Source organism: Suncus etruscus, chromosome 15, assembly GCF_024139225.1.
Source record: "Suncus etruscus isolate mSunEtr1 chromosome 15, mSunEtr1.pri.cur, whole genome shotgun sequence".
Taxonomy (NCBI): domain Eukaryota; kingdom Metazoa; phylum Chordata; class Mammalia; order Eulipotyphla; family Soricidae; genus Suncus; species Suncus etruscus.
The window spans coordinates 76,342,349-76,359,523 of NC_064862.1; the positions used below are offsets into that span (position 1 = coordinate 76,342,349).

The 17,175-nt window shown below is 54.4% G+C and overlaps 2 protein-coding genes across 5 annotated transcripts in view; one reads left to right on the plus strand and one right to left on the minus strand.

The window, feature by feature from the left end:
* Positions 1–17,175, plus strand: part of LOC126030399 (ATP synthase subunit f, mitochondrial) — a 25,694-nt gene continuing 8,519 nt past the window's right edge. The window contains exons 1-4 of one of the 2 annotated variants that reach the window (XM_049788603.1): positions 1–146; positions 3,505–3,612; positions 4,877–4,993; positions 5,102–5,210. In XM_049788603.1, the coding sequence (XP_049644560.1) occupies positions 137–146; positions 3,505–3,612; positions 4,877–4,993; positions 5,102–5,130 (264 nt within the window). In that variant the 5' untranslated portion in view covers positions 1–136 and the 3' untranslated portion in view covers positions 5,131–5,210. Of the gene's footprint in view, positions 147–3,504; positions 3,613–4,876; positions 4,994–5,101; positions 5,211–17,175 lie in introns of those variants that run through there. The other variant, XM_049788604.1, reaches the window with a different exon arrangement.
* CPSF4 (cleavage and polyadenylation specific factor 4) lies at positions 5,606–16,278 on the minus strand. 3 transcript variants are annotated; one of them, XM_049788689.1, is made up of 8 exons: positions 16,084–16,278; positions 14,035–14,085; positions 12,275–12,427; positions 11,470–11,565; positions 11,280–11,373; positions 10,956–11,028; positions 9,690–9,782; positions 5,606–6,206 (listed from the first exon to the last, which is right to left on the minus strand). In XM_049788689.1, the coding sequence occupies exons 1-8, from the start codon at positions 16,184–16,186 to the stop codon at positions 6,138–6,140; spliced, it is 732 nt and encodes a 243-aa protein (XP_049644646.1). In that variant the 5' UTR covers positions 16,187–16,278; the 3' UTR covers positions 5,606–6,137. The 3 variants fall into 3 exon arrangements, with proteins under 3 accessions (XP_049644646.1, XP_049644645.1, XP_049644644.1); XM_049788688.1 differs by having other exon boundaries at positions 9,690–9,785; XM_049788687.1 differs by having other exon boundaries at positions 9,690–9,860.

The window sequence follows — 17,175 nt, forward strand, 5'->3', positions numbered from 1 at the left end:
TCCATGGCGTCCTCGCAGCCTCCACCTTGGGCGTCGCGACCTTCTTCCCGTGAGCCTTGCCGCCGCCGGCGTGCCGCTTTCAACTTCCCAGCAGCCTTCTCGCGGCGCAGCCCAGCGGACACCGAAGGACTCCAAGATGTCGGTCGGTGAGTTTCCTGGCCGGGGAGGGCCGTCACTTGGGAGCCAGAGCCAAGATCGGTCCCGGGTTCGGGACCCAGGGCCACGCTCCGAAGGCAGGAGGCTGCAGAGCCAATTGCTCTTCTGCAAGGAGCCTTGCATGCGGCTTCTGTGGAGTGGCGCTGGAACCCGGACCCCGGGCCCTGCACCGTTCGACCCTACCTAGGAGGCTGTTGGTAGCGACGAGGGTGACGCCTGCACGGCCAGCCGCCTCCGGGCTCCGGGATGCAGCGCCCTGGCAGGCTCACTCAGGAGGCGCCGCGCTGCTCCGTCCCGCCGCCCGGAGGAAGGCTGTGCACGGCCTCTCCCTGGCCTCAAACCGCTGCTCGGTTGGAAGTGCTCGGGGGAGCCGAACCCTGAGGCCCAGGATGTGGCCGATCGCACCCGAGGCTGACGCCCTTGTGTTTAGCTTTAGCTTCGGTGTGCGCAGTGACCTGCTCAAGGTCACATCGCTTGTCCTCAGCCGAGCTCGATTCACCCGGGGCCTGAAGTTCTCGGCGACTCGTGTCTTGTCCAGGGTTTTGCATTTAGATTTTTTGTTTTGGTTTTGGTTTTTGGGTCACACCCGACAGTGCTCAGGAGTTCCTCCTGGCTCTGCGCTCAGAAATCGCTCCTGGCAGGCTCGGGGGACCCTATGGGATGCCGGGATTCGAATCAACCACCTTAGGTCCTGGATCGGCTGCTTGCAAGGCAAACGCCGCTGTGCTATCTCTCCCGCCCCTGCATTCTGTTTTGTTTTGTTTTTAAATAAAGGAATCGTCTCTGCATGCTGTGTCCTCAACTTAAGAGATCAAAGAGAGAAAACGGGATGTGGGCACAGCCTGGTGGTGGCAGTTTTGATGATCCTAGGGTTGTCCTTTTTTTGTTTGTTTCTTGCCCCAGTTCTTGCCCTAAAAAGAAGATAAAAAGTGAGCCTGTGTTTGACCTGTCTGAACGGGGCCAGAGACTGTTCAGAGGGTGTATTTTCTACAAAACAGTGGGGTGAAGGGGTATAGGAGCACGTGTACAGTAGGAAGAGCGTTTGCCTAGCACGCAGAACCTGGGTTCAATACAGCATCCCATGTGAGTAACCCCTGAGCATTGTCAGTGTGGGCCAGAAATAAAACAAAACAGGAAACTGGACCGAAAGTACAGAGTCCAGGCCTCTTGTCTATCTTTGCTCTGGGTCATGTCATTTATTTGACTCATTCATCATCTGGGTTAAGGGAATGCATTTCAAGCCTCTAAGCCCTGCTTTGTGTGTTTGCCCACGTGATGGATGGAACCAGGGGCTTCTCATATGCAGTATACGAGCTGTCCCACTGAACCTGCAGTAGTCAGGGGTAGAACCTGCAGGGCAGATGTTCCATGCCGCTGTTCCTTCTCTCTTCGTCACCCTGATGGTCTATTTATTTGTTTGGTAGAGGTAGAGGTGGAGGGCATACCCAGTGGCACTCCAGGGTTACTCCTGGTTCTGTGCTCAGAAATCGCTCCTGGCAGGCTCTGAGGACCATATGGGATGCCCGGGCACCTGGGTCTGCCACATGCAAGGCAAACTTTCTGACGCTGTGCTATCACTCCAGCTGATGTTCTTGTAGAGGGTCTCTTACCACAGCAGAAAGACACAGGTGCATTAAAGAATGATACACGAGACTTAAAATGGGTATTAACCAGCATTCCAGCAGTGCTTGGAAGACTGGCTGTGAACACTGCTGTGTGATGCTTGTGGTCTTCACTTTGTCTTGAGAGCAGTGCTTTCGTTGAAGTCAGGCCCTTCAAGCAATCGATGAACTCCAGTTAGTGGAGTATAGACATAAGGCTGGATTTCCCACAGCCCACAGATCTAAAATCTTTACTCTCTGGCCAACTCCTGGGTTGAATTTCACTCTCAGGAGCCACTTGATGCTTCATTGTCTTGCCACTAAGTTTCCTGCAGCCGTGAGATGTGGCCATGGGTGTGGATGCATGTGTAGCTGCTGGTGGAGCAGGACACAGTCATTCCCACTTAGCTAATTCTGGGGCCCAGGTCCACAGTACTTTCCTTTCTTTCCTATTCTACAGACACTAACTTCCTCAGGGTCCTCCAGCCAGTGTGGCACTGACACGAGGCCTGTCTTTGCTTGTCATCATGCCCACTCTACTGTTGTGACCTTGTTACTTCAGAAGGGTGCACAGTAGAGTGTTTAAAGAATGGCCAAGAACTGAGGGTTGTCAGGGAATGACATTTTTCACCTAAAGAAAAATCCTAGGAGAGTGGCTATACCTTGGATGTCTCTTGACATTCTCTGGTTATTTCTTTGGGCCACACCTCTTGGTGCTCCAAGATCATACTCCTGGCCCTATGCTCAGGAAATCAGTCCTGTGATGTTCAGGGGAACATGGGATGGCGGGGATGGAACCTGGGCTAGCTACGTGCAAGGCTAATGCATTTCTGGCCCCATCTTATGAGGACTTTTTTTTGGGGGGGTGGGGTACACCCGGTGACACTAAGGGGTTTCTCCTGGCTATGCACTCAGAAATCCTTCCTGGATTGGGGGACATATGGGATGTTGAGGATTGAACCGAGGTTTGTCCTGGATCAGCCGCCTGCACAACAAACGTCATACCACTGCACTATTGCTCCGGTCCCTAGAAGGGACTTTTTTTTTTTAAGTAAAAAAGATTTTATTTGTAAATTCTGAGGATGACAGAGGAATGCACTTAATAAGTAGGACAAGTTTGAAGCAGCTGGCTTGAGCCTCTGCCATGCTGTGCTAGTCTGAGGATAAGGCTTGTTGGGCCCAGAGCCCTGGCAGTGCTCAGGGCTTCCTCCTGGCTCTGCATGGGGCTTACTCCTGGCAGGGTTCTGGTGCTAGGATCAAGCTTGGATGCAAGGCAAGGGCCCTCCCAGTTGTGATGTCTCGGGCGTTGATTCCCATTGAAGCTCCTTGTGCTGGCCCTAGGGTTGGCAGCCTGTAAACCCGGGTGTTCCTTAAAGCCTTTTGTCTACCAAGACTCTGGTATATCAAGCCTGGCTCCTTCCCCACATTCTCTCAGTAACCCCAGGGCCCTGGACATAGCCTCCCTGACTGGTCCCTACTTGAACCGTGTTCTCAGCATTCTGACCACCCCATCGTCCGCCCCCCACCCCATCCCCTCCAGCTCCCACACATTTGGCTTTTGGATCTTTCCCTGTAATTACACAACATGAGGTCTTAGTTCTTTCCCATAATTATGGTATTGTGACCCCTGCTCAGGAAGAGTGCTGCAACTGCGGTCCTGGCCTGAAACGGATCTGGTGGCCCAATGACTGCTTGGCCAGTGTTCGGAGGCCCCATGGATTGCAGCGTATCTGTGCTTCCTTTCCAGTACCTTTGAAGGACAAGAGACTCCTGGATGTTAAACTTGGGGAGCTGATGAGCTGGATAATGATGCGGGACTTCACCCCCAGTGGCATTGGCGGGGCGTTTCAGAGAGGTCAGTGCCTTGGGAGAATGAACAGGAGGCACGTGTGGGATGTACATGTATGTATGTCCTGTCTCAGTTACTACCACCAGAGGCTGGTTCTGTGGGAATTCAGCCGGGAAATGGGCCAGGATTGCTTGGCTTCAGTCTAGACCAGGGGTCTTCAAACTTTAAAGTGGGGGCCGGATTACGGTCCCTTATAGAGCTGGAGGGCCAGACTATATGAGCTACTAATTCCTACTCACACTGCACATATCTTAAATAAATAAAATGAAAACCATTTATAAATAAACAGATCATGCACCAGTATTTCAATGGGAACTGTGGGCCTGCTTTTGGCTAAAGAGATGGTCAATGTCCAGTTCCATATTTGTCACTGCCAGCTGTAACAAGTGATGCAAGTGGGCATCAGTTAATCTTGATCTGGTTGGAGATTTCAGATGTTTCATTCTTGAAAAAGTCTGTTCACAGGCATAAGTGCTACCAAAGATGGTTACCATTTTGAGTGCATGGTTCCTGATATTTGGATATATACTGAGTGTATATGCTGGCAGATATCTTGGTAGCCAAACAGCGCTCACTGCTGGCGGGCCGGATCAGACTCCTGCGGGCCGCATGTGGCCCGAGGGCCATAGTTTGAAGACCCCTGGTCTAGACATTTCCAGAGCATAAGGCTTCAGAGGAAGTTGGAAGCATCAAGGCGGATCTTTGAGGCTTTCCACCCACCAGGGAACTCTGCTAGGCATTTGGGCTTATTGGTCTTGTTTTGAGGGGCCACAACTGGGGGTGTTCAGCTATTTTGCTTTGTAACTGTGGGAGCTGTGGCCCCCATGCATGTCTCCCAACTCATGAGGCTTGGATGTAAGGCAAGGGCCCTCTGGTTGGAATGCCCTCCTGGGTATTCCAGGGGTGCCACAGGATGAGGATGATGCAACCACAACTCGAGTAGGGAGCACTACAGGGACTAAACCAGGTGAGAGGCACTGTTCTGTCCCTCTGGGTTCCCACAGCAGCATCTGCCCCACTACTTTCCTAGGTACTTACTCTAGGGTGTAGGGTGTGGGAGGGATGTCAAACTGATGGAGTACCATGAAGATGGCATGTTAGTCCCCAAGGAGACTTTCTGGGGGAGGGAGGCAGAGTGGGCTCTAAGACCATTGGGAGTTATCGGTACTCTCCTGTTAGCACTGCTAGCCCTGGTTAATGGTTGGACTGGGGAGCCCCTCCCTCAAAATGGGCAGAGCCAGCAGCCTTAGCACCACACCCCACTTTGCAGGCTACCAGCGGTACTACAACAAGTACATCAATGTGAAGAAGGGCAGCGTGGCAGGAGTGTCCATGGTGTTGGCCGCCTACGTTCTCTTCAACTACTGCCGGTCCTACAAGGAACTCAGTGAGTTCGGGGAGAGAAAGTGGGGGGTGTTGGATGTTTAGACCCTGGGTGCTGGTTGGGCCCCTGGCTGGCCCACTGCCTTCCACAGCATTTTGCTGTTTCTCACAGAACACGAGCGACATCGCAAGTACCACTGAAGGTCAAGGTGAAGGCTCTGCGCCCAACTCTGTTCTGCACCCCAAATCCCTATGCCCTAAATAAATGACAGCTTCCAACTGTTTCTCTCTGGCTGAGCATCAGTGCTGGGTGAGAGGGGGCAAGCAGGATCTAGGGATGGGTGGGGCCCTGTCCATTCAGTATCATGGGACCCCAGGGTACTGACTTACCGTAGGACACCAAGAGTCCCTGGGCCCTGCACCTTCTTCCTTATCGTTAAAGTATGGCTCCCTCATGGGGTTACCTCCTGAAACCCAATTGCAGGGTGCAGAGCCTCAAGTGGCTCCTTCCACACCATTGTAAAAGGAGTGTCTTGAGGTAGTCACTGTTCCACTCTGGAACCTGCCTCTGGTTTCCTGACAACCCTCACTCCCACTCCAGCCTCATTGCTACTGTGTTGGCAGGCTGGTGGCAGCCCCAAGCTGAGTCATGCTTACAAACCAGGTCTCAGCCAGCTTTATAAACGGTATCTTGTAATTGGACAGACCCAGTCACCACAGTGACAGGTGGTTTCACTTGGCCAGGCTGAGGGTCTGCGACAGCATAGGCGCTTGCTGGCCAAGAGGTAGGTGCACAGGGGGAGGCCTGTGGCGCCTGCTTCAGTTTAAGGCACACACCTCACCCACCGTGCCCCAGCCTCACCCCGACACCCAGGTGGGCAAGGCTGAGAAACAAGCGCACTTGAGTTTGCCCTGAAGGCGACCTCGAGGCTCACATCGATGGGCACAGCTTCAGGATTCAGCAGGACAAGGAGGCGGGCAGGGCCTGTCCATGAGCCCCAGAAAGCACCTTCCTCAGCTGCTTGGCTCAACTCGCAGCCCTCCGAGAACAGGTGTGCAGGACCCCCCACAGGAGGCTGAGATGTTCCGGCAAACATGATGCTGACTTGAGGGACAAAATTAAGCCAGTGTCCCTTAACAGGATGACAGCAAGAGGGTGGGAGGTGACAGGCATGGGCACCTCCAGGTCAAGCACGCTTCTGCCAGTGTCACTGTCCGCTGAGAAAGGCCAAGTGCCCTTTGGTGCATCTGTTGGCGTAGTGTCCTTTCTCGCCACACTGGGGACACCGGGAAGAGGGAGAGAAAAGACTGTCTAAAAGTCTACTTCCAGCCTGGCAGCCCTACCACATACCAGCTGGGACAGAGAACAGTGTCTGGGCAGCCCCCTAGCTCAGAGTTCCGGGAAGCAGGCAGGGCTAAAAGTGCAGGCAGACCTTGGGCAGGTTCCATGTGGCCACAATACACAGTGACCCATCACTTACCTCTATGAGACACTGTTGGGAATCCTTGGAGGCAGGATGGAACAGGAATTCCCTGTATGGGAACCTGCCTGCTATTAATGGAGTGACTGCACCCAGTGCCCCCTGCCTCAGCTACCCACAGGGGCGGAAACTGGTCAGATTTAGGCCTGAAGCCCAGAAGCACCATCAGAACAATCTAGCATCAAGCCTGCCCATCACAGGGTGTGTTTCCTGGCCCAGTTCCACATGGCAGAGCACTGTGCTGAGGTGGTAGCAGTCAAGCTACCACACCCCCACCTTTCAACATGATTGAATCTCAAAGAGTTGAGTCCTGGGGCTGGGGAGCACTTGCTGCTTTTAGCACAAATTGCCCCCACCCACACCTCTTCACCCCCTGGCTCTCTACATACTCCCGCTCCAAGACTCTAAATCTTTGTACCCTCTAGGATCTCTGGGTCACCCACTTCCAGGGCCATTTCCTGGGAAAGTCACAGACTAGTTTTGTGGGGCTATCCCTGGCAATGCTCAGGGACCATATGAGTGTCAGGGATCAAACCCAGGCTAGATGTATGCAAGGCAAGTGCCTTCCCTGCTGTGCTATCACTTCGGCTCTTGGGGGAAGGCCCTTAATGTGACTCCTCTCCTTGCAGACAGACAACACCCCAAAGAACATATATTTCTTAGAGTAAGCATTTTTCCCCACAGTCAAGGAACCCAAGTACCACGGAGAGTGACCCATTAAAAGTAAATTGTGGGGGCTGGAGTGATTATACAGCAGGGAGAGCACTGGCCTTGCATGCGACTAGCCTGGGTTCAATCTTGGCACCCCTGTTGTGTCCCCTTCCAGGAGTTAAACCCTAAAAAAGGCTGGGTAGTGTCCCCAAAACTAAAAATTATGGTTTATAGAGTCATTTGAACACTAAGTTTACATATGTACATAGTTAAAGAAAAAAGAGATCTGGATGGTACATACACCAAGAGCCCTAGAGGTTTGTGGAGTTTGAATGGAGGCACTTCTACAGGAGTAGAAGTGGTGGACAAGGTGAAGTTTTTGTTTTTGGGCCACACCCGGTGGTGCTCAGGGGTTACTCCTGGCTATCCGCTCAGAAATAGCTCCTGGCAGGCATGGGGGACCATATGGGACGCCGGGATTCCAACTAACCACCTTAGGTCCTGGGTTGGCTGCTTGCAAGGCAAACGCCGCTGTGCTATCTCTCTGGCCCCTGACAAGGTGAAGTTTTAAGAAAGGAGAAAACAGCACCAGCCAGCAGTGCTTATAGGGCTGCAGACTCATTCCACAAGACAGACTCACACTCACTCACAAGCTAGGCTCATGCTATTCCTCATTTCCAGACTTAAGCTTGTTCCAGAGGTTTTTTGGTGGGTGGGTGGGAAGGGAGTTAGGTTTTGTTTTTTTGTTTTTGTTTTTTTTTTTTCCGGCCACACCCGCTTGATGCTCAGGGGTTACTCCTGGCTAAGCGCTCAGAAATTGCCCATGGCTTGGGGGAACCATATGGGATGCCAGGGGATCGAGTGTGGTCCTTTCTTGGCTAGCTAACCCTCTAGCGCCACCTCACCAAGAAGTTTTGGGAATTAGGGTAAAATTTTTTTTTGTTTTTTTGTTCTCTTTTTCTTTTTTTTCCTTTGGGAGTTAGGTTTTTCTGTCATCTCCACAGATGCTCAAGAAATATGTGGTGCTGGTGACAGAGCCACTGGCCTACTAGTCCAGCTTCTGTTCTGATTTTTTTTTTTTTTTTTTTTTTTTTTGGTTTTTGGGCCACACCCTGTGACGCTCAGGGGTTACTCCTGGCTATGTGCTCAGAAGTTGCTCCTGGCTTCTTGGGGGGACCATATGGGATGCCGGGGGATCGAACCGCGATCCGTCCTAGGCTAGCGCAGGCAAGGCAGGCACCTTACCTCCAGCGCCACTGCCCGGCCCCCTTCTGTTCTGATTTTTAATGAACTCCAAACTCTAGTCAGGAATTCATGTGGCTAGAATGAGAATGATCTCTCAGATACCCAGGCCAGGAGCCCACCTGTACGGCATGCTTGGATGAGAGGCCTCTGTCTAAAGCTGTTTTGCCCTTGCCAAGCATGTGACCACAGGTCCCACCACTTAGTACAGCAGCTGGTATGGTATCTAGAATAGGGCCTGTCCCTTTCCTACCCAGAGCTTGGAAGGGACCTAGGGATTTCCAGGGGTTTTAGAAGAGTTTACTCTTGTTTTGGGACAACATTCACCAATTTTTTTTTTTTTTTTTTTGGTTTTTGGGTCACACCCGGCGGTGCTCAGGGATTACTCCTGGCTGTCTGCTCAGAAGTAGCTCCTGGCAGGCACGGGGGACCATATGGGACACCGGGATTCGAACCAACCACCTTTGGTCCTGATCGGCTGCTTGCAAGGCAAACGCCGCTGTGCTATCTCTCCAGGCCCAACATTCACCAATTTTAAGGGCTTACTCTTTTTTTTTTTTTTTTTTTTAAGTTTTTGGTTCTTGGGCCACACCCAGTGGCTCAGGAGTTACTCCTGGCTATGTGCTGAGAAATCGCTCCTTGCTTGGGGGATCATATGGGATGCCAGGGATTGAACCGAGGTCCATCCTGGGCAACCACATGCAAGGCAAACGCCCTACTGCTGTGCTATCTCCGGCCTCAGGGCTTACTCTTGACTCTGCATTCAGGAGTCACTCCTGGCGGGGTTCAGGAGAGTATATGGGACACCAGGGATCGAACCTGTGTTGGCTGCTTCAAAGCAAGCATCCTCCCCACTGTACTATCGCTCTAGTCCCAAGATCTTGCTCTTCTCTGGGGCCTTGTCTGAGAGTGCCACAAGAGATCTAGGTGCTTCCAGAAAGGATCACTCTCTGGCAGCTTCATTCTAATCCTGATCTAACCCACCTCCTGAGCAGCCTCCACTTGAGCAGCCTCCAATTGTTTTGTTTGGTTCATACCCAGTTATATTCAGGAATCACTTCCGTCAGTGCTGTGGGGACCATATGGTTTCAACATGCAAGGCCAGTGCCCTATCCACTGTCCTGTCACTCCAGTCTTTTAATTTTTGAGCCATACCCAGTGGTACTCAGAGAACCATATGTGGTGCCAGAGATCAGACCTGGGTGAGCTGCATGCAAGGCAAGTGCCTTCACCAGCCCTAGCACTCAGGCCTTGCCACCCTCTCTCACCAGTATCAGAATGTGTGACACCACATGCCCCAATCTACCTCTCGCCATCAACCAGAAGCACGAGGGCTGGCCTGCGACTCCCCAGCCAGCCTAATTGTTCCCCCACCCCGGAACTCACCTTATAACAAGTGACCTGCTCCAGTGGCCGGGGTCCGCGGTTGCCTGCGCTGCTATTTTGACTCTGCATGACCCCGATGAGCTGTGGGGCTCTCTGCTGGTTGGGAGAAGAGTTCTGACTCGTTAACTGGATCAAGGAGGACGACCTTTGTAATGGCGGATTGTTACTTTGCTGGAAAGAGCCACACAACACGGTTTTACTGTGGAAAACACGTGCAAGACTACCAACGGGGGCTGGAGAGAGCGCGGGCCACCGCCCGTAGAAGAGCTTCGGGGCCCGAGAATCACCATGCAGACACACAGAAACGGAAACCAAAAGGAGAAAACAAGACACTGGAGACGCAGTGGTCTCTGGGTGGCGGGGCATGGGCAGGAACGGGGCTTATGTTTGCTCCTGAGCGTGGGATTCAGCTCAAGTGAATGCTTAGTCCAGCCTGGTGGCAGGCAGAGGTGGCATGGGCTGATGGGCACTGCCCATCTGGGCTCAAGGATCCCACTCGGGGTCCTGGGGCAGGGGTTTCAGCCAGCCAAGTGAGGGCATGGGGTGGTTGGGTGCAGACTGCCTAGTTCTTGCTCTGGCCTCAAGTACCAATACCCACATCACCCGAGGGTGCCCTTAGCTCAGGAGAGGCAGCTTAGGTGGGTCAGCAATGCTGGCGTTAAACCCCTGTACTGTGGGAGACTGCTTTAGCCTGCACAAAATGGATGCTATCAACCTTAGCCTTTATCTCTGGGGATAGTTCCACTGAGCTGCATACGTGACTGTCGGCAGGTTCCTAGCCCATGAGCAAATAGGATCAGATAAAAGACTTAGGCCTTCTTTCTAACCTCTACAGATTTTTCCCATAGATATTTCGGATCGGGTCGGCTTCAGTGAACCCACGAATAAGTTGCGGCATTCATCCCCTTCACCCTGCTGGCCGGGGTCCCCAGAAAGCCGCACTGTACCAAGAGGAAACTGCCCCGTCAGGCCTTTGCAGCCACCAGCTGTTGACCTGGGTGCTACACACCACCCGCCTGACAGGAGCCTCAGTTTCTGTGTGCATGTGTACACATGGCTCATGCAACCTCTCTTTCCTGGAACTTCAGTTTCCCTGCTTGTATGTGTGTGCATGCACATGTAGTCCTGATCAGAAGAATGAGTAGCCCTGGAGTGGGGTCATGTGCACCCAGTCCCAGCCCCAGAGCAGAGCTCAGCACAGCCCTGCATAGAGCGATGCCACCTACTCTGCTCCCCAGCACATTCTCAGTGGGAGGGCGGCAGTACCTTGGTGGGAGGCTGCGTCTGCTGCGGCAGTGGGGGCTGCTCAGTGGTTCCCATGGGCAGCTCGAAACGGGGGCTGGCAGGAGAGAGGATAGAGGGGGTGAAGGGGCAGGGCCACCACATGTCTCTGGACAGAGACAGCATATGGCAGGGGCTCAAAACAGTACCCCCCACCCTCATATTCCTATACAGGGCTGAAGGGGTGAGAGCCAGAGCCTCCTGGGTAGCTCCTCTCTTCTACCCGTTCCCGGCAGTCCTACTAGAAGGTTCCAAGACAGCCGAAGCCCTGCCCAAGCAGTGGAGTTCAGGGACAGGGTGGGTACTCACTGCATGAACTTGCACGAGGGCCCCTCCGGACAGAATCCCACGAGGTAGTTGACACAAATGACCCTACGCGTGTGCCGGTGCCTGCACAAAGGGCCTGGGGGAGACAAGGGGTTTAGATACACTCTGGGCAGCCCCGGGCTCTGCTCCCCTGTAGTCCAGGTTGGAGCCAGAAAGGGTAGGGGGTACTTACCGTGCTTGCAGAAGCCGCGGTCATACCACGGGCAGTCCTTGATCTTGGACTCGGGGTCGATGTGTAGGAAGGGACACTCCTTATTGCTGCACTCCCCTGTGGGCGGCAGACCTGTCACCACAGCACCACCGACCCTGCTCTCCACACCAAACCCATGGGGCCTCAGAGCTGTCTGTGGGCTCAATGACCTGCTGGCCTGGTCAGTGACATTGAGGAACTCAAGGCTTCAGCCTCACCCCAGTGTTTGTGTGTGTGGGGGGGGGCCTGGCAAGGGGGGATCCAGCCACCTACATGAACCAGGAGAGCTCTGGAAATGCTTAAAGCCAGGATGGGAAAGAAGACAAGATGGTCCCGGAGGCCAGGGTCTGGAGGAGGGATGCAACTCAGCCTGTTGTCAGCTCCTTGAGGGACTTTGGCACCAGGGATTGGGACTGGAAGTGCCTTGGCAGCCAGCCAGGCCCTCTCTTGGCTGTCTCAAGTCCGTGCCACATACGAGATGGCAGATTCCTCCAGGGACACACAGATCCCCATTCAAGGCCTCCCCCCCCTTTCTTCCACAGTCCCAGGGCATGTGCATGGAAGCCCTCAAAGGCCCTGCCGTCCTCTTCTCCACTGTCCCTACAGTACTGATGGGGATCCTCACTTGGGATCCCTGAGGTACATGTCAGAAGCACAGGGGGGCCAAGGCCATGGGGAGTCCAGAAGTCTGCCCAAAGTTCCCTTCTAATGCAGATGCCAATGCTCTGGAGGAAAGCAGACACAGGCAGCCTGAGCCTGTCCCTGCCCACCTGCCAGGTGTGCTCACCGAACTTGGAGTAGAAATAGCACTCGGGCATCTTGGTCATGTCGTACTCATGCAGGAACTCGCATTGGTCCCCTTTTTTGCATAGCCCCCGCAGCCAATGCTTGCACACTACTGTCTTCTCACCACTGATGTGGCGGAAAGGGCACATGCCCCCTGCCAAGAAGAGGGGGTTTGAGGTGGGTACAGCGGATACAAGGGCACACAGACACACACTCCCTGATCCAGGTGTTTTAGGGCCTCTCCCTTCCCCTCTGCCTTCCCTCCCCCCTCTTTTTCCCCCTTTGCCTTCCCCTCACCCTTCTTCCTGATCTCAGCTCCTTAAGTATTAAGGTATGTGAATACTCGCTGAAAGTTCCAAAATACCAAATCGGGAATTCAGTTATGATTGTTAAACAGAAGTTTTTAAGCTCAGGAAAGGAGTGTTTTTGCTTATTTCTATAGCTACGCAGACACGGTGGAAATTGTAGAAGCATGGCAAGGTAGAAAGGAGGGCTGGTGAGAAAGATCACCTGGCAAACAGTGTTTGCCAATCAGATTTCCGGCACTACATTCAGTCCCCCGAACAAAGCCAGGGATGACCCCTGAGCATAGAAGGAGTAAGCCATAAGCCTTGCTGGGTCTGACCTCCAAACCCCCAGTAAAAATAAACAACAAAGACCAGAAGAAGGAGGCCTGCTTTAAAGGGCAGATGCTAGGCCACTCCAGTTCTTATTTTTCACAATACAGATCCAAGAGTGGCTCAGACTGTGACAGTGGGGTGAGGTGGAGGTTTTCCTGGAGGCCCCAGTTACCAACATCAGCATCTTCTAGACAACCTGGATGATACAAGACTGGGACCAGAAAGAGCCAGGGCAGGCACAACAGAACCAACTGTCTCTGGCAGGGGATGCCCAGATGGGGCCGTGTACAGAGCTGGAATCCACCGGTGTTTTCGGAGAAAGGGAGGCCACACTGAGGACAGCCAGGGACAGACCTAGGACCTACTTCGTAGGCCCCTTCAGTGCTAAGCACTCCTGGTACAGAAAACAAATCCCCCCAAAGTCTCTCAGGAAAACTGTTTCCAAGCAGTAATCCTGGGCTCTTTTTTTTTTTTTTCTTTTCTTGGTTTTGGTTTTTGGGCCATACCCAGCAGTGCTCAGGGGTTATTCCTGGCTCTGTGTTCAGAAATCGCTCCTGGCAGGCTCAGGAGACCATATGGAATTGAACCCCGATCCATCCCAGGTCAGCAGCTTGCAAGGTAAACACCCTATCACTGTGTATCTCTTTGGACCCATCCTGGACTCTTCTATCAGGTTCTCAAATTTATCACAAACAAATGTGCCTGAGGGAAGAGAAACACCCAGGGGGGTCCCAGCAGTGTTGTTTGCTCTAGGTGGAATTTGGGGGCTCCTACCGGTGAGGCAAGAGCTCTGCAGATGAGCCAACAGGCAATGGGATTGGGTGGGGAGATGCACTGTTGGTGGGGAGACACACTGTCAGGAGGCTCTTAGACAGAAGCCAGTGTACCTATGGAATCCAAAAGACCAGGACTCAGCCTGCACTGGATTCAGGAAGATCCCAGGGCTCCGTGCTGAGCTCACGCCCCATCGAGCCAGTGTTCTGGTTTTGGGGCCCCTGAAGATCCTGCTTCTTCCTCACCTGGACCCACTTATCTAGAGACACTGCTGAAAGCAACGAAAGCCTGATAGCCCCCAAGCCTTTGGCCACAGAGGGAGGGTAGTGGGCCCCCAGGAGGAACGTCGGGAACTGGGGTCTCTTACCTTTACCACAGGCAGCCTTCAAGAAGAACTCGCAGACCGCAGCCCCCGACTCTACAAAGATGAACAGGGAGGCATTAGGTGGACCTTTCAGGACCAGCACGCAATGGCTTTGAACCTGGTCAGGATTGGAGCAGGGGAAGCACCAGCTCAAGGAGTCACCAAGAGGAACTACAGCTACCGAACTGGAACAAATGTGCCTCTAACTCAGGACTCTCAGGCTGGTTTCCAGGACACAGAGGCTGGAGGAAGGCTGGGCAATGTCCCCTGAGATGCTATTCCAGAGGGAGCAAGAACTGGGGAAGCCGGAAGCAGGATAGGCTGAATGAGCAACCCTGACCCCTCATTACAGGAACACAGGCTTTCCTAGGAGGATGCAGTGCAGCAATTTAGGGGCCTCAGAACCCAGGAAACACCTGCAGGCTAAGGGGAACAGAGTATGTCAGCATCTTTCTCCCTCAGAGGCTAAACCTTTAGCATTGCTAAGCCGTGGCAGACACAATTCCCTGGCATTGGGAAGCAGGTAGATCTCATCAGGGCAGACAACTCTCTCTGCTTGTGCTTTAAAAAGCCTCAAGGAATAGCACAGGGGGAGGATGTTTGCCTTGCACATGACCAACCTGGGTTCAATCCCTGACATTCCATATGGTACCCTGAGCCTGCCAGGAATAAATTTTTTTTTGTTTTTGTTTTTGGGTCACACCCGGCAGTGCTCAGGGGTTATTCCTGGCTGTCTGCTCAGAAATAGCTCCTGGCAGGCACGGGGGACCATATGGGACACCGAGATTCGAACCAACCACCTTTGGTCCTGGATCGGCTGCTTGCAAGGCAAACGCCGCTGTGCTATCTCTCCGGGCCCAGGAATAATTTTTAAATACAGAGCCAAGAGTAACCTCCCAGCAAAGTCGGTATTGGTCCCCAAACAAAACAAAAAGCTTCAAGTCTCATATGAGAATGTTCCACTTGGGGGAATAGTGTGTCTGGACTTTATTTTTTTATCTGGGTTTTATTCATCAGTAGGGCTGCAATGCTGCCTCTGAAGATAAATAGAAGAACATGGTGCTGGGACCCAAACCCAGCTTGGGCACAAAATTATCCCTTTACTCTTGCAGAGTAGAAATGTGGGGTTCTAGGGATGGGTCTCAGGCGAAGTAGAACTCAGGACCAGAGAAGGGCTGACAACTTTTACCCCAAAGGACTGGGAATGTGACGGGAGTGGGGAGGGTCATAGGGCTTGCTGCGACAATGGCACCCAGCCCCGCGGGTCTGAGACCCGTGAAGCACCTACATTCTCCAAGGCCAGAGCACTTGACCCCGAGGAACAAGCATCCTTGGGCTGGAGTCAGAGGGGTGGTACTGGTTCCTTCCGTGGACCCCAGCAGATTCCCCGGGGGCCTGGCAGCTACCAAGGTGGGGTGTGTAGAAGCAACTGAGGCTCGGACAGGACAAGGGGTGCATGTGTTTGATCAAGGCTGGGCAACCTGCGGAAGCCCTGCTTTCTGCCCAAAAAGGGGAGAGGGGAGCGGATCATCTCTAGGGGAAGGGAACGCAGCTGCAGGGGAAGCTGAAGGCGCATGGGGACCCCGCAGCCAATCAACTCGGCGGAGCGGCCCTGAGAGCAGCAGGTGTAAAGAATGCGGGAGAGCCAGGGGCCCAGGCCGTAAGGAAACGAGAGCAAGAAGAGAGGAATCAGGTGGCTGATTGAATGAAGTTTTTTTTTTGGGGGGGGGGGTGGGCTAGAGGAAAAAAACTGGGGTGCGAGGGCTCCGGGGAATGGGAGTCTTCGGAGGAGCACGCAGCTTGGGGGTGGGGGGGGCCTTGTGCTGGAGAACAGGGCCCAGGGCTTCAAAGAGACTTCCCGTCCAAGGGCACCCCAACCATCCCTAGGCACAAGAGATCCGGAGCCGGGAGACGGAGCGTGGGTGCAAGGAAGGTCCTGGGGCCTAGGGAAAGGGGTGGGGGAGTCCCCAAGACAAAAAAAGGAAGGCGATCCCTGGGCCGAGGGCGGCGCAGAGGGGCTCCCGGGTCCGCGCCCGCCCGCCCCGCGCTCACTGTCCATGCCGGGGAAGGGCAGCGGCTGCGCCCCGAGCTGCTGCTCCACCGCGATCTCCAGGTCGAACTTGATGTGATCCACGCTGGCGATGATTTCCTGCATGGCGGCGGCGGCGGCGGACCCCCCCCGGCCCGGTCCCCGCTGGCCCCGCTGCCTTCCCCCGGGCCCCGCCGCCGCGCACGCTGCGTCTCCGCCGCCTCCGCCTCGCCGCCGCCGCCACCGCCGCCGCCGCCGCCGCCGCGCCTGGGGGATGTCGGGAGCGCCCGAGCTCGCCCGCCCAGCCCTGCCGCGGCCAGCCCGCGCCAGTGTGCTGCGCCGAGCGCCAGGCCCGGGGAGTCGCCCGCCGAGCGCACTCGCGGACTCCCGGAAGCGGAAGTGTCCGGCTCCGACAGCCGTCGCGGCGTTAGTGCGCCTGCGCGGCGCCGTTACGTCATTTAGGTGCGACGCGGGGCTGTCAAGGGCGCGCATGGAGCCAGGCTGCAGGGCTGTGAGACCTTCGTAGATCCTTAAAAAGAGACCCAGGTTGGTCGATCGGTCAGAGTGACGGCGACACTGCGGCGGTGTTTGGGGAGTTTCGGAACTCCCGAGGGTCTGGGGAAGGGCGCAGGTTTGTACCTGGGCGGGTAACAGAAGTGTGGTAACTGGATCAGTAACAAAAAGTTTGCTGGGACCGGAGCGGTGATGCAAGCTGTAAGCCGTCTGTCTGCCTTGCCGGCGCTAGCCTAGGGCGGACTGCGGTTCGATCCCCCGGCGTCCCATATGGTCCCCCAAGCCAGGAGCCATTTCTGAGCGCAAAGCCAGGAGTAACCCCTGGGCGTCACCGGGTGTGGCCCAAAACAAAACAGAAAAGAGTTTTCTTCGCCTTGAAACTCAGCCTTCCCCCTAGACCCCTGCAGAAGCCCAGGCGACTAAATTCAGAGAAAGTGCTTTTTTTTCGGGCCACACCCGGTGGTGCTCAGGGGTTTCTCCTGGCGGTACTCAGGGGGAACAAATGGGATGCCAGCCATCGATACCCGGTGGGCTCTGTGCAGAGAAACACCCTTCCCTCTTTTGCTGTTGCTTTGGCCCCGACGAGAGAGAGAGAGAGAGAG

Bases quoted from the DNA above. Each gene is read 5' to 3' on its own strand.
- CPSF4 (XM_049788687.1), bottom strand. From the start codon at position 16,186: ATGCAGGAAATCATCGCCAGCGTGGATCACATCAAGTTCGACCTGGAG. The intron at 12,428-14,034 runs GTAAGAGACCCC...TCTTCTTGGCAG, and splicing joins GAAGGCTGCCTGTGGTAAAG to GGGGCATGTGCCCTTTCCGC. The intron at 11,374-11,469 runs GTAAGTACCCCC...TGTCTCCCCCAG, and splicing joins CCGCGGCTTCTGCAAGCACG to GCCCTTTGTGCAGGCACCGG.